This window comes from Saccopteryx leptura, chromosome 3 (assembly GCF_036850995.1).
Source record: "Saccopteryx leptura isolate mSacLep1 chromosome 3, mSacLep1_pri_phased_curated, whole genome shotgun sequence".
In the NCBI taxonomy this organism is placed as follows: domain Eukaryota; kingdom Metazoa; phylum Chordata; class Mammalia; order Chiroptera; family Emballonuridae; genus Saccopteryx; species Saccopteryx leptura.
The window spans coordinates 254124636-254137492 of record NC_089505.1 but is presented as its reverse complement, the minus strand read 5'-3'; the positions used below and the strand labels follow the sequence as shown (position 1 = coordinate 254137492).

At 40.8% G+C, this 12857-nt stretch overlaps 1 protein-coding gene and 1 non-coding gene across 3 annotated transcripts in view; one reads left to right on the top strand and one right to left on the bottom strand.

Annotated features, from left to right (window-relative positions):
* Positions 1 to 12857, top strand: part of UGP2 (UDP-glucose pyrophosphorylase 2) — a 59025-nt gene that overhangs the window by 19155 nt on the left and 27013 nt on the right. For both annotated transcript variants that reach the window (XM_066378164.1, XM_066378163.1), the window contains exon 3: positions 1387 to 1494. In XM_066378164.1, coding sequence (XP_066234261.1) covers positions 1387 to 1494 — 108 coding nt within the window. The remainder of the gene's footprint in view (positions 1 to 1386; positions 1495 to 12857) is intronic.
* Positions 500 to 575, bottom strand: TRNAT-CGU (transfer RNA threonine (anticodon CGU)). Its single transcript has one exon. It is a non-coding gene; the product is annotated as a tRNA-Thr (tRNA).

Sequence of the window (12857 nt, the reverse complement as noted above, 5' to 3'; positions counted from 1 at the left end):
CAATGCTTTTTGCTTTCACTCACCTACATGCTGAGTTGCTATTGCTGTTGCTGATCCTCCATTTAAAAATAAGCACAAGATGAAATGAAAACATTAAAGTGTAGTATTACTTAACAATTAAGAATTTTCAACATTTGGCCATTGTAAAACCATTGTTTTTTTCTTTTTTAATTCTAGGCAGTTTCTAAAGTTTAAAACAATCAGAACAAAATTACTTATTTTTTTTTCCCCCCTGTATTTTTCTGAAGCCCGAAACTGGGAGAGACAGTCAGACAGACTCCCGCATGCGCCCGCCTGGGATCCACCCGGCACGCCCACCAAGGGGTGTCTCTCTGTTGGGACTAGAGCCACTCTAGTGCTTGGGGCAGAGGCCAAGGAGCCATCCCCAGCGCCCGGGCCATCTTTGCTCCAGTGGAGCCTCGGCTGTGGGAGGGGAAGAGAGAGACAGAGAGGAAGGAGAGGGGGAGGGGTGGAGAAGCAGATGGGCGCTTCTCCTGTGTGCCCTGGCCGGGAATCGAACCTGGGACTTCTGCACACGAGGCCGATGCTCTACCACTGAACCAACTGGCCAGGGCCAAATTACTCTTTATTCTGTATTTTAGTATTATTGGATGGAGAAATGGATACCAATATTCAGTTATAATTGTGAGAAGTTAGTGTATGAACCATATATCCTGCATGCCTTTTCCAAAGAGCCAATTCTAATAGAACTATACTACTTGTCAGCTATAGTAAAGGTCCCACAATAGACGGGTGTTTTCTCCTTAATAAATCAGTAGAATTTCATTTTTATTTATTTTTTTAAAAGATTTTATTTATTTATTTTAGAGAGGGGAGGGAGAGAGAGAGAGAGAGAGAGAGAGAGAGAGAGAGAGAAGAGGGGAGGAGCAGGAAGCATCAACTCCCATATGGGCCTTGACCAGGCAAGCCCAGGGTTTTGAACCAGCGACCACATTGTTCTAGGTCAGCGCTTTATCCACTGCGCCACCACAGGTCAGGCAGTGGATTTTCATCTTTAAATTTTAGTTTATACTTAATGTTTTGAGGTTAGCTATGTTTTTGTTTTGTTATTTTGATGAAGATTAATTTTCACTTAAAAGAAGCAGAGAAAGATATTGGTGAATAAATATGGAGAACCATTTGGAATTCCCATGGATTGAATAGTATTTAAATTACATGATACTGGTGGGAAGATTATTGACTTATATTCCTTTAAGTGTGGTTCCTATTAACTTTTCCTTCCTCTTTAATTTTAAATTGGGGTATAAATAGATTTCATGTTCTGATAGTGTAAGAATTTCATTCAAAGGTATTTTAAGTGTATAATATGTCTGTTTTTATTATTAAGTATTCTGCTAGTTGTAACAACAATTTCTGTTTTCATAGCACACTAAAAAAGACCTCGATGGATTTTGTAAGCTATTTCATAGATTTTTGCAAGAAAAGGGACCTTCTGTGGATTGGGGAAAAATCCAGAGACCTCCAGAAGATTCGGTAAGTTTTAGATAATAATGTAAGAACATTTAAGGTAATTTAGGACATTGTTTTTTACCTTTGGGGATAGAGTACTCAGGGACTTGTAAAAACCATCACTTCAGACACAGACAGGAATATTGCTTTGCATTCACTGTTCCCTCATGCTGAAACTACAGAGATAGCCTTCTACGATTTTCCCTTCTATTAAACCCATGTTTCCAGTGATGCGGAAGACTTAACGAAAGTCTAATCTCCCTTTAATACTACCTCATAACTTAATATCTCTGACTGTGAGGCAATTCTTTGGAAGAGTACCAAACGCACAGTAAGGGTTCATTTATGTTTTTTTTTCCTTCTCTTTCCTAAACCATCTGATTTCTTATTGTCCGTAGGGTCATGTACAGATATATGCTAAGTCAGCTGCTTAAAGCTCTTCACGTGCTTTCAACCCGAATAGCCGTATTTCCTCTGCCTGCCTTATGTGAAGCAACCCAGCAGTTCCTTTTATACATTGTATTTCTAGACTTCTGTGTATGTTCTTTCCTTGGAATGCTGCGGTCTCTTTACCTATCAAAACCTTGCTTATTCTTTGAGGTGCAGTCCAAATGCCTCTACCTCTATCATCAGCCCCTAGCAGAAAGTTGCACTGAAGAGGTGTATAGTACAGTGGTGTCAGAAGTTCAAATCCTTGCTCTACTGCTTACAAGCTTTGTGTAAAATGAGAGTAATGCCAAGTGCTTTATGTACTTCACCAGGTTGTTATGAAGCTTCATTTAGAAACATAAAAACTGAAGCATTTTACAGATATTAGTGGTTATTTCTACCATCATGTGGTGCTTAGCTGACCTATTTAGTTTTAGTTGTTTTGTATGCCTGTGTTGTCTTCATACTCGTCTTTAAGGCCAAGGGACTATGTGTCTTGATCTAATGTTTACTTAATGGATGATTTAAATGAAGTGATTGTCTAGAGGGGAGACCAAGATGCTGGTGTAGGAGGAAGCTGAACTCACACTCTCCAAGAACACATCGACTGTACATCTATAGTTAGAGCAGTTCTTCCTGAGAGACAACTGAGAGCCAATTGAACAACTTTTGCATAACAAACAAGAGAAAGGGAAAGACCACATAGAGAAGGTTGGGAAACTGTGTGTTTAGGGAGCTGTCCAGGAACTATCCAGGAGAACACCGTTTACGTTTCCCTGCACATGGATAGCAGGCGAGAGATTGATCCAGGTTCTCCGGCCAAGGCTTCTAGAGCATATCCCCTAGCTAGATCCAGCATAGCTAGATCCAGCATAGCTAGATCCAGCAGGAACAGGTGGGCATACAAGGGGCTCCTCCAAAAAGAGATTGATTCAGTGGGTGTGGCAGTTGCCGCTGAGTGCACCTACTGGGCCGCACATGCACATGGGGCTCCCTTGCCCAGAGAGAGTGTGGTGATAGCAAAACACTGTGGCACCTGCAGGCAAGGTTGTCATGTCCAAAGGGCTGAGATAGTGGGGCACTGCTGCATGCACAAGTGGGGCTGCTCTGGCCTGAGAGGGCACAGGGCTAGCAAAGTGCAGCAGTACGCGCACACGGGGCTGCCCCATCCAGAGAGAGTTCAGAGCTAGGAGGGCGTTGTGAGGTACGCATGTAGAGCAGCCCTGCCAGATCTGGATTAAAGACTTACGTAAGGCCTGAAACCATAAAATTCCTAGAAGAAAACATAATAAATGATTTGACATTAGTCTGAGTAATCTTTTTTTGGAGAATACACTACTCACAACAATTAGGAGATCAGGGAACATGCAGATACTCCAGTACTTTCAGCCCTTTATACAGTGCATTTTCACCAATGAAAGTTGGTTTTCCACCTTATTTGCATAATTAAACAACTTTTCTTTGACTTGTTTGCTTTTCTGATCCTGTTTAATAAAAAAAAATGTTGCTTTTTTTATGGCTTCAGATTCATTTTGAAATATCCCCTAATTTTTGTGAGCAGTATATATTTGCAAATGGTATATCTGATAAGGGGTTGATATTCAGAACATATAAGGAACTCATACAACTCAGTACTAAAAAAAAGTAGGGGAAGGACATGAAGAGACATTTCTCCAAAGAAGACATACAGGTGGCCAACAGACTTGAAAAAAAATGCTCAACGTCACTAATCATCAGGGAAATGCCAATCAAAATCACAGTGAGTACCACCTCACTTTAGTCAGAATGGCTATTATCAAAAACTAAAAAAATAACGTATTGGTGAGGGTGTAGAGGATAGGGAACTATTGTGCACTGCTGGTGGGACTGCTAATTGGTGCAGCCACTATGGAAAACCGTGTGGAGAGTCTGCAAAAAACTAAAGATAGATCTGCCGTACAGCCAGTCGATTTCACTTCTGGGTATTTATCTAAAGAAGACAAACACACCAATTCAAAAAGATGTACCCCTGTTGCATTGCAGCATTATTTTCAATAGCCAAGATATGGAAGCCACCTAAGTCAGTGGTCAGCAAACCATGGCTCGTGAGCCACATGCGGCTTTTTGGCCCCTTGAGTGTGGCTCTTCCACAAAATACCACGTGTGGGCGCTACCTCAGTAAGGAATGTACCTACCTGTATAATTTAAGTTTAAAAACTTTGGCTCTCAAGCCTGGCCAGGCGGTGGCGCAGTGGATAGAGTGTCGGACTGGGATGCGGAAGACCCAGGTTCGAGACCCCGAAGTTGCCAGCTTGAGCACGAGCTCATCTGGGTTGAGCAAAAAAAGCTCAGCAGCTCGGACCTAAGGTCCCTGAGCAAGGGGTCACTCGGTCTGCTGAAGGCCCGTGGTCAGGGCACATATGAGAAAGCAATCAATGAACAACTAAGGTGTCGTAACAAGAAACTGATGATTGATGCTTCTCATCTCTCTCCGTTCCTATCTGTCCCTGTCTATCCCTCTCTCTGACTCACTCTCTGTCCCTGTAAAAAACAAAAAACAAAAAAAAAACTTTGGCTCTCAAAAGAAATTTCAATCGTTGTACTGTTGATATTTGGCTCAGTTAGAGCAAAGAAGGCCCAGTCAGCAGGTACAGCTTCATTTGACAACTTCATTGTTTTGTAGAGAGCTGTGAAGCTTATTCCTGGCCAAGTTTCATGTTTGAGCTTACCTGTTGGGGATAGGGAAGGATGGGAAACAGATAAAAGAGGTGAGGAGGTGCACTGCCTACTCAAGAATATACTATGAGGCTAACAGGTTCTTTTAAGCCCAAACTTAAAACCTGTTACCACGTGGCTGGCAGTGACCTCTGGTGTTAATAAAGTACATTCATTTATGTGAAAAATGTTTTCTAAAGAAGGCCTTTCATTTAATTAGGAACACAAGTTGTCCCTGATTGATTTATGATTATTTTTGTTTTTGTTTTGAAGTCCTCAAAAGGGTGGAGGAATTATAATGGCCAACTCTATTTTTAATTGAGGCAGAGAATTGGCATACAGAATATACCGATATGGTATTTTAACTTAAACAGATTTTTATTCTTTTGCTTCATAAAATAACAGCTTTTTGTACTGTTAGTTTATCAGTACAAAAACATTGAAATGTGTATATTTAAATGACAAGGCATTCTGAGAAAGTTACAATGTACAGGTGCAGAGTAACAGTACATAGTTTTATTTTTGGTGTTTTTTTGGACAATGAATCATAGTATATTGTACAGCTAATGTTTGCATATCTTTTTGAAAGACTTATTGTAGCTGGTTTGGCCAAGGATCTGACATCATGTGACACAGGATGGTTCACTCTGAGCATGGTGAAGACTTCCCAGCTGCAGTCAGCTAATGATAAAGCCATTAGAGACTTATTTTATGTGTATGCAGAGATAAAATGAGATCCTGAAAGTAAAAGTTTTCTACACAAAGGAAATAGTGGCATTTGAGGAATGGCCTCGAGGACATGGCTGGATATACGCCTTATCTTTTCCTTTACATAAAATTTTAAAATGTTAGTATACAGAATGATTACTTTAAACAAATATACAAATATTAATTTAGCAAATATTGCCAAATCTAATTCCCTACTTTTTATTCCACATTGAATTGAACGATCTGTAGTTTTCCCTAGGACTACCTTTTTTCATACACACTTTTATTTACAGGACCTTTATTTCAGGAAGGGGACATGCCTAAGGAGGCTGACCACAAGTCTGTGATTCTTAATTCCATTCTGGTTACTTATTTATTATTTTAATTTATAAATAGTAATGGTAAATACATGAGTACTTCAGCGTCAGCTCCAAGACTGACTTTGAGAGACCCCAGGTAATGTTGGACCAAAATTTCTAACCACTGTCCTTGTGCCCACTGTAGGGGACAGTCCAGTCCCACACAGTTGAACTCCTTGGGATAATTGTAGCATGGTATTGTTGGTAGTAGTATTCTTTGAACATAACACTGTTCCTCCCTCTGTGACCCTCATCCTACAGAGAGTCTTTTTGGATCTTGGCTCATGTGTCGTAATACAGATTATTTTAGTATTATACTCTCTAAGTGTATCTCTTATGTAGATATTTTGTGTCTTATAATTGGATGAGAAAAATGTGTTTGTCAGGTTCCCCTATCACACCTATTCATCTGTCATACAACTATTAGGGATTCTCCATTATCTTTAATATAGGATAGCTGTGAACCTGTAAGAATATAGGATAGCTGTGAACCTGTAAGATTGATACTGGGAGGATTTTTATATAAAACAAGATGGATGGGCCTTGCCTACCTATAATTCTAATCCTTTCTGTTCTGTAATTCCTTGGGTATGTTTTGCTAAATCCTTTTTCTTATTTTATATCGCATGTTGACAGCTGACTCTGCTTCTCCCATTGTATAGACAAGATGAGACTAAAATATTACACCAGGCATCTCAGCCTGCTAGGTCTCTGCAGGGATTGTAGGTCCTTCATAGATTTTTTGAAATTATAAATGAAACCATGGATAAATGTATACTTTTTTCAGAGCAGATCCCCTGGCTTTCATCAGATTTTCTTAAAAGGGTTCATGACCTGTGAAGGTTAAGAACTACTATATTAAAGAATCTCATTGTAGAAACACTTATGGCAGGGGTCCCCAAACTACGGCCCGCGGGCCGCATGCGGCCCCGAGGCCATTTATCTGGCCCCTGCCGCACTTCCGGAAGGGGTACCTCTTTCATTGGTGGTCAGTGAGAGGAGCACATTGACCATCTCATTAGCCAAAAGGAGGCCCATAGTTCCCATTGAAATACTGGTCAGTTTGTTGATTTAAATTTACTTGTTCTTTATTTTAAATATTGTATTTGTTCCCGTTTTGTTTTTTGGTTTTTTTTTTTTTACTTTAAAATAAGATATGTGCAATGTGCATAGGGCATAGGGATTTGTTCATAGTTTTTTTTTTTTATAGTCCGGCCCTCCAACGGTCTGAGGGACAGTAAACTGGCCCCCTGTGTAAAAAGTTTGGGGACCCCTGACTTATGGGATGCCTCTTCCCTGCAAGGTGGATGCTGGGACTACAAAAATCCATCTTCGTCCTCTTTAGTATTTTGGCCTTGAGTTTGTAGAGGAAATGGATCCAAAAACAGCTAACTATAAAACAGCACGATCAGCAGTCCATGGGGTGCTGTGGGAACACTTAACTGGTGTGGGGGCTCAGGAGTGACTTCCTGGTATCAACCTAGATTCTTGGGTTAACCTTGAGGCAAGACTTCTCTGAGGAAAGAAGGAAAATCAAAGAGAAAAAAAGCTTTGAGAATAGTAGGAGGCTAGAAATAATAGGCTCATAGCATGTGGCTTGTTCTCTAGTTGTGAGAGAGCATATGGTGATGTGTCTTCTTCTCCAAGTCTAGAGTCAGAAGACAAGCCCTGAGAGAGCCAGCGGCTGTTCCCTGACTGAGGCTACACTGGAGAGATGTCAGGAACCACAATTTCCATTTAAAATTATTTATTTATTTATTCATTCATTTATTCATTCATTTTTAGAGAAGAGAGAGAGAGAAGTGGGGAGGAGTAGGAAGCATCAACTCCCATATGCGCCTTGACCAGGCAAGCCCAGGGCTTTGGACCGGCAACCTCAGCATTCCAGGTTGACACTTGATCCACTGGGCCACCACAGGTCAGGCTACAATTTCCATTTAAGAGAGACACTAATGGTAGAAGATTGGAACAGAATTTAAAAACCGTGCTTCATTATATACATCAGTTTGTTTAGATTTTACAATATTGTAAAAACATCAACCTAATGCTTATTCTTGTTTTTGTTTTCTTAAATTGTGATAAACAAACCTTGTCAGATAATCAGCATTTTAGTTGTTAATAGTTTTTAATTTTTTATTTAAATGGGGTAACATTGATAAATCAGGGTACATATGTTCAGAGAAAACATCTCCAGGTTATTTTGACATTGGATTATGTTGCATACCCATCACCCAAAGTCAAATTGTCTTCCGTCACCTTCTATCTGGTTTTCTTTGTGTCCCTCCCCTCCCCTATCTCCTCACTCTCCTGCCTCCACCTCCCCAACCCCCACCACCCCCGGTAACTTTGCTGAGAGTTTGGATCATGAATGAGTGCTGGATTTTATCAAATGCTTTTTCTGCAGCTATTGAAATTATCATGTGGTTTTTCTCCTTCCTTTTGTTTATGTGATGAATCACATTGATTGATTTGCAAATATTGGACCCACCTTGCCTTCCCAGAATAAATCCCACTTGATCATGGTGTATGATTTTTTTCATATATTGCTGGATCCGGTTTGCTAATATTTTGTTGAAGATTTTAGCATCTATATTCATCAGGAATATTGGCCTATAATTTTCTTTCTTTGTGTTGTCTTTGCCTAGTTTTGGAATAAGAATTAATGCTTGCTTCATGAAAGGAGTTTGGAAGTCTTCCTTCCTCTTGAATTTTTTAAAATAGCTTGAGAAGGATAGGAGTTAGTTGTTCTTTGAATATTTGGTAGAATTCACTTGTGAAGCCATCAGGCCCAGGACTTTTCTCTGTTGTGAGTTTTTTGATAACTGTTTCGATCTCATTTGTTGTAATCGATCTGTTTAGGTTTTCTGATTCTTCCAGATTGATTTTTGGAAGATTGTTTTAAGGAATTTGTCCATTACATCTAGGTTGTCTAGTTTTTTGTCATACAATTCTTCATAGTATTTTCTTGCAATATTTTGTATTTCTGTTGTGTCAGTTGTTATTTCTCCACTCTCATTTCTAATTTTATTTATTTGAGTCCTCTTTCTTCTTTTCTTGGTGAGTCTAGTTAAAGGTTCATCAGTCTTGTTTACCTTTTCAAAGAACCAGCTCCTGGTTTCATTGATCCTCTGGATTGTTTCTTTAGTCTCTATGTCCTTTATTTCAGCACTGATCTTTATTATTTCCTTTCTTCTACTACCTCTGGGCTTTACTTGCTGTTCTTTTTCTAGTTCTTTTAGATGCAGGGCCAAGTTGTTTATTTGAGCTTTTATTAGCTTCTTAAGGTATACCTGTAATGCTATGAAGTCCCTCTCAGGACTGCTTTTGCTGTGTCCCATAAATTTTGAGTTGTTGTATGCTCACTATCATTGATTTTTAGGAATTATTTTATTTCTTCTTTGATCTTATTGTTAACCCATTCTTTATTTAATAACGTGCTATTTAGTTTCCAAGTGTTTGAGTAGTTTTCAGTTTTTCTGTTGTGGTTGATTTCTAGTTTCATGCCATTGTGATCAGAGAAAATGCTTCATATGATTTCAATCGTCTTAAATTTGTTGAGACCACTTTTGTTTCCTAACATGTGGTCTATCCTAGAGAATGTACCATGAACACTTGAAAAGAATGTATATTCTGCTGCTTTAGGGTGAAAGATTCTGAAGGTATCTATTAAATCCAGTTGATGCCGTATGTCCTTTAAGTCTGCTCTTTCTTTGTTAATTTTTTTTCTTGAGGACCTATCTACTGATGTTAGTGATATTGAAATCCCCTACTATTATAGTATTGCTGTTTATCTCACCCTTTAAATCCATCAAAGTCTGCTTTATATATTTAGGTGCTTCTATATTAGGTGCGTAGATATTTATAATGGTTATATTTTTCTGTTGGATTGCTCCTTTTATCATTATGTAGTGTCCTTCGTTATCTCTTACTATAGCCTTTGTTTTAAAGTCCATTTTGCCTTATATAAGTATTGCTACCCCAGCTTTTGTTTCATTTCCATTTGCATGAAATATTTTTTTTTCCATCCTTTTACGTTTACTCTAGGTGCATCTTTTGTTTTATGGTGTGTCTCTTGTAGACAGCATATGTATGGGTCCTGTTTTCTTATCCATGCAGCTACCCTGTGTCTTTTGATTGGATCATTTAATCCATTTACATTTAAGGTTATTATTGATATGTAGTTGTTTATTGCCATTTTATTCTTTAAAGCTATATTTCTCTTTTGCTATATTCTTTCCCTCCTTTGATCTGTTTACAACAGGCCCCTTAGCGTTTCTTGCAGCGTTGTTTTGGTTGTAGGGAATTCCTTGAGTTTTTTTTTTTTTGGTCTGCAAAGCTTTTTATTTCTTTTTCAATTTCAAACAATAACCTTGCTGGATAAAGTAGTCTTGGTTGTAGGTTCTTGTTCTGCATTATTTTGAATAGTTTCTGCCATTCCCTTCTGGCCTCAAGTGTTTCTGTTGAGAAGTCTGATGTCATCCTTATGGGGGTTCCTTTGTAGGTGATATAGCCTTTTTTTCTCTAGCAGCTTTTAATATTTTCTCTTTATCACTTAGCTGTGGTATTTTAATTATGTGTGTCGCGGTGTAGATTTCTTTGTGTTTCTCTTTAATGGAGTTCTCTGTGCTTCTTGAATGTGTGAGACTTTTTCCTTCCTCAATTTAGGGAAGTTTTCAGCTCTGATTTAATTGAACAAAGTTTCTATCCCTTGTTCTTTCTCTTCTTCAGGAACCCCTATGATGCAGATATTATTTCTCTTTATGTTGTCACAGAGCTCTCTTAGAGTTTCCTCAGATTTTTTGAGTCACTTTTTTTTCTTCTGCTCTGCTTCCATGCCTTCATTTATCTTGTCCTCTAACTCGCTGATTCAATCCTTAGCTTCATCCATGCTGCTTTTAATTCCTTCCATTGTGGTCTTCAATTCTGATATTGTATTTGTCATTTCTTACTGATTCGTTTTTATTATTTTAATTTCCATTTTTATATTTCCTATCTCTATTTAGGTGTTCATAATGACCATCTGTTATTGTTCTAAGCTCTTTGAACATCCTAACAATCATTATTTTAAACTCTGCATCCGGTAATTTGGTTATATCTGACTCATTCTGGTCCTTCTCTGGGGATTTCTCTTGATTCATTTGGGTTGCATTTCTCTGCCTGCCCAGTTTGTCTGTATATAAGAATGGTTTGGCCACTGGAGTCCAATGGGTGTGGCCTCTGTGTTCCCTAGGTGTGGTCTCTCTGCAGGCCTGCCACCCCCTCTGCTGCTGCCTAGGATGTTCTAGTATGGGCATTGCCGGTGCCGGCCTGCTGCGGTTGTCTGTTGCTGTGGTTTCCGACTCCTCCATGGAAGAGCTGTGATCATGTGCCCAACTCTACAAGCCTTGGCGGCCTGGGCCTTCGTCCTGCCCCCCGCAGGTGTGGTTGTGCACTGCGCGTGGGCCATAAGCCTCGGAATCAAGGGTGGGGGTGAGCACCTTTGCTCAGCTGCAGGTCTCCGCCTGTTCCCGGGCTTCCGCCTCGGCTGCAAGCCTACACTCCACAGGTCAGGCGGCGCTGTGGGTAAGCGCTCAGCTGTGGACCTCTGGATCTCCACGTTTTCCCGGCCTTTCGCCTCACCCCTGTTGGTGGAGCCAGCTCACGCATAGGGCTGCAAACCTGAGCTCTGCAGGTCTGGTGAGGCTGCGTGCCTGCATGCCTTTGCTTAGCAGCAGACCTCTGCCTGTCCTGGGCTCTTGCCTCTCGCCTGGAGGCGGGGTTGCAGGCAGCCCGCAGCCTGGTGGGACCACTGTCACGTGTCCACTCCGTCCCCCACTGGGCTAGATTGAGCTCACACCAGGCCTGAGGAGTGGCCGGACTGGCTTCTGCCCCACCGACGGAACCACACTTCCACATCCCACCACCGCCTGCCCTCCAGCAAGCTCTCAGCAGTGTGGATGGGGGTGTTGCAGGTCAGACCCTAACACTTTATACTGTAGTCCTGGAAGCTCCCTCCTTCTAAGTGGCTGTGCTCTGAGTGCCGGGGAGAGCTTGTTTGGCTGGTGTCCTGCTTCCCTTTGTTGGTATTTTCTCTTTGCTGGTATTGCTGGTTCAAGGGGAAATAATATTCTCTTCAGATTTGGGGAGTGAGTCAGCCCAGGGGTTAGGGTGGCTGTCCCTCAAAGTGTTTCTCCTTGTGCCTCCTAGATCAGTGGTCCCCAACCCCTGGGCCACGGACCAGTACCGGTCCATGGGCCATTTGGTACCGGTATGCAGAGAAAGAATAAATAACTTACATTATTTCTGTTTTATTTATATTATATTTAAATCTGAACGATGTTTTATTTTTAAAAAATGACCAGATTCCCTCTGTTACATCTGTCTAAGACTCACTCTTGACGCTTGTCTTGGTCACATGATACATTTATCCATCCACCATAAAGGCCGGTCTGTGAAAATATTTTCTGACATTAAACCAGTTCGTGGCCCAAAAAAGGTTGGGGACCACTGTCCTAGATTATACTCTCTTCCTGCTGCTCCGGTCCTCTCCTCTCTCCCCATCCCCCAGAGCCCTGGGTGAGTGGTTGTGAGAGAGGTTTTCTGCGCGGTCCCTTTAAGAAGAATCCTGGGTCTGAGAAATCTGTCTCTTTCTCACATACAGTATCTTGACTTGTTTTGCAGCTAAATACTGTCCATATGCCTCTTCTAGGCTCTGGGGCTGCAGGCTGGGGCTTTGTTCCTGGGGCTCAGGATCTTCCCCTCTCCGCTAAAGTCTCTTCCCACCACGCGAGTCTCTCCCGGCTGCCGTTCGCTCTGGAGAGCTGGGCAGCCATCTCTGCGTTTCCACTTTTCCTATCAGTCTCAACGTGGCTTCTTCAGTGTTTCTTGGTTGAAGAGTCCTCTTAGTTTAGTTCAAAGTTGGTTTTTCCAGATGATGGTTCATAAAATTAAGTTGTAATCCATTTTGGTTCTGGGAGGTGGAAGTTGGTACGTCCGCCTGCTCCATCACCATCTTGCTGCCCCTCCAGTTTTTATTTTCTTAATGTCAGTTTTATTGAGGTATAATTTACATATAGTAAAATTTACCCTTTTCAGTGCACTGTTTTATGAGTTCTGGTAAAGGCATATAGTTGCCTAACTACCATCATAATAAAGATATAGAACTTTTCCATCATCTCCAACAGTTCCCTGTGCAGCTTTAAATTGTGCTTCTTCAAC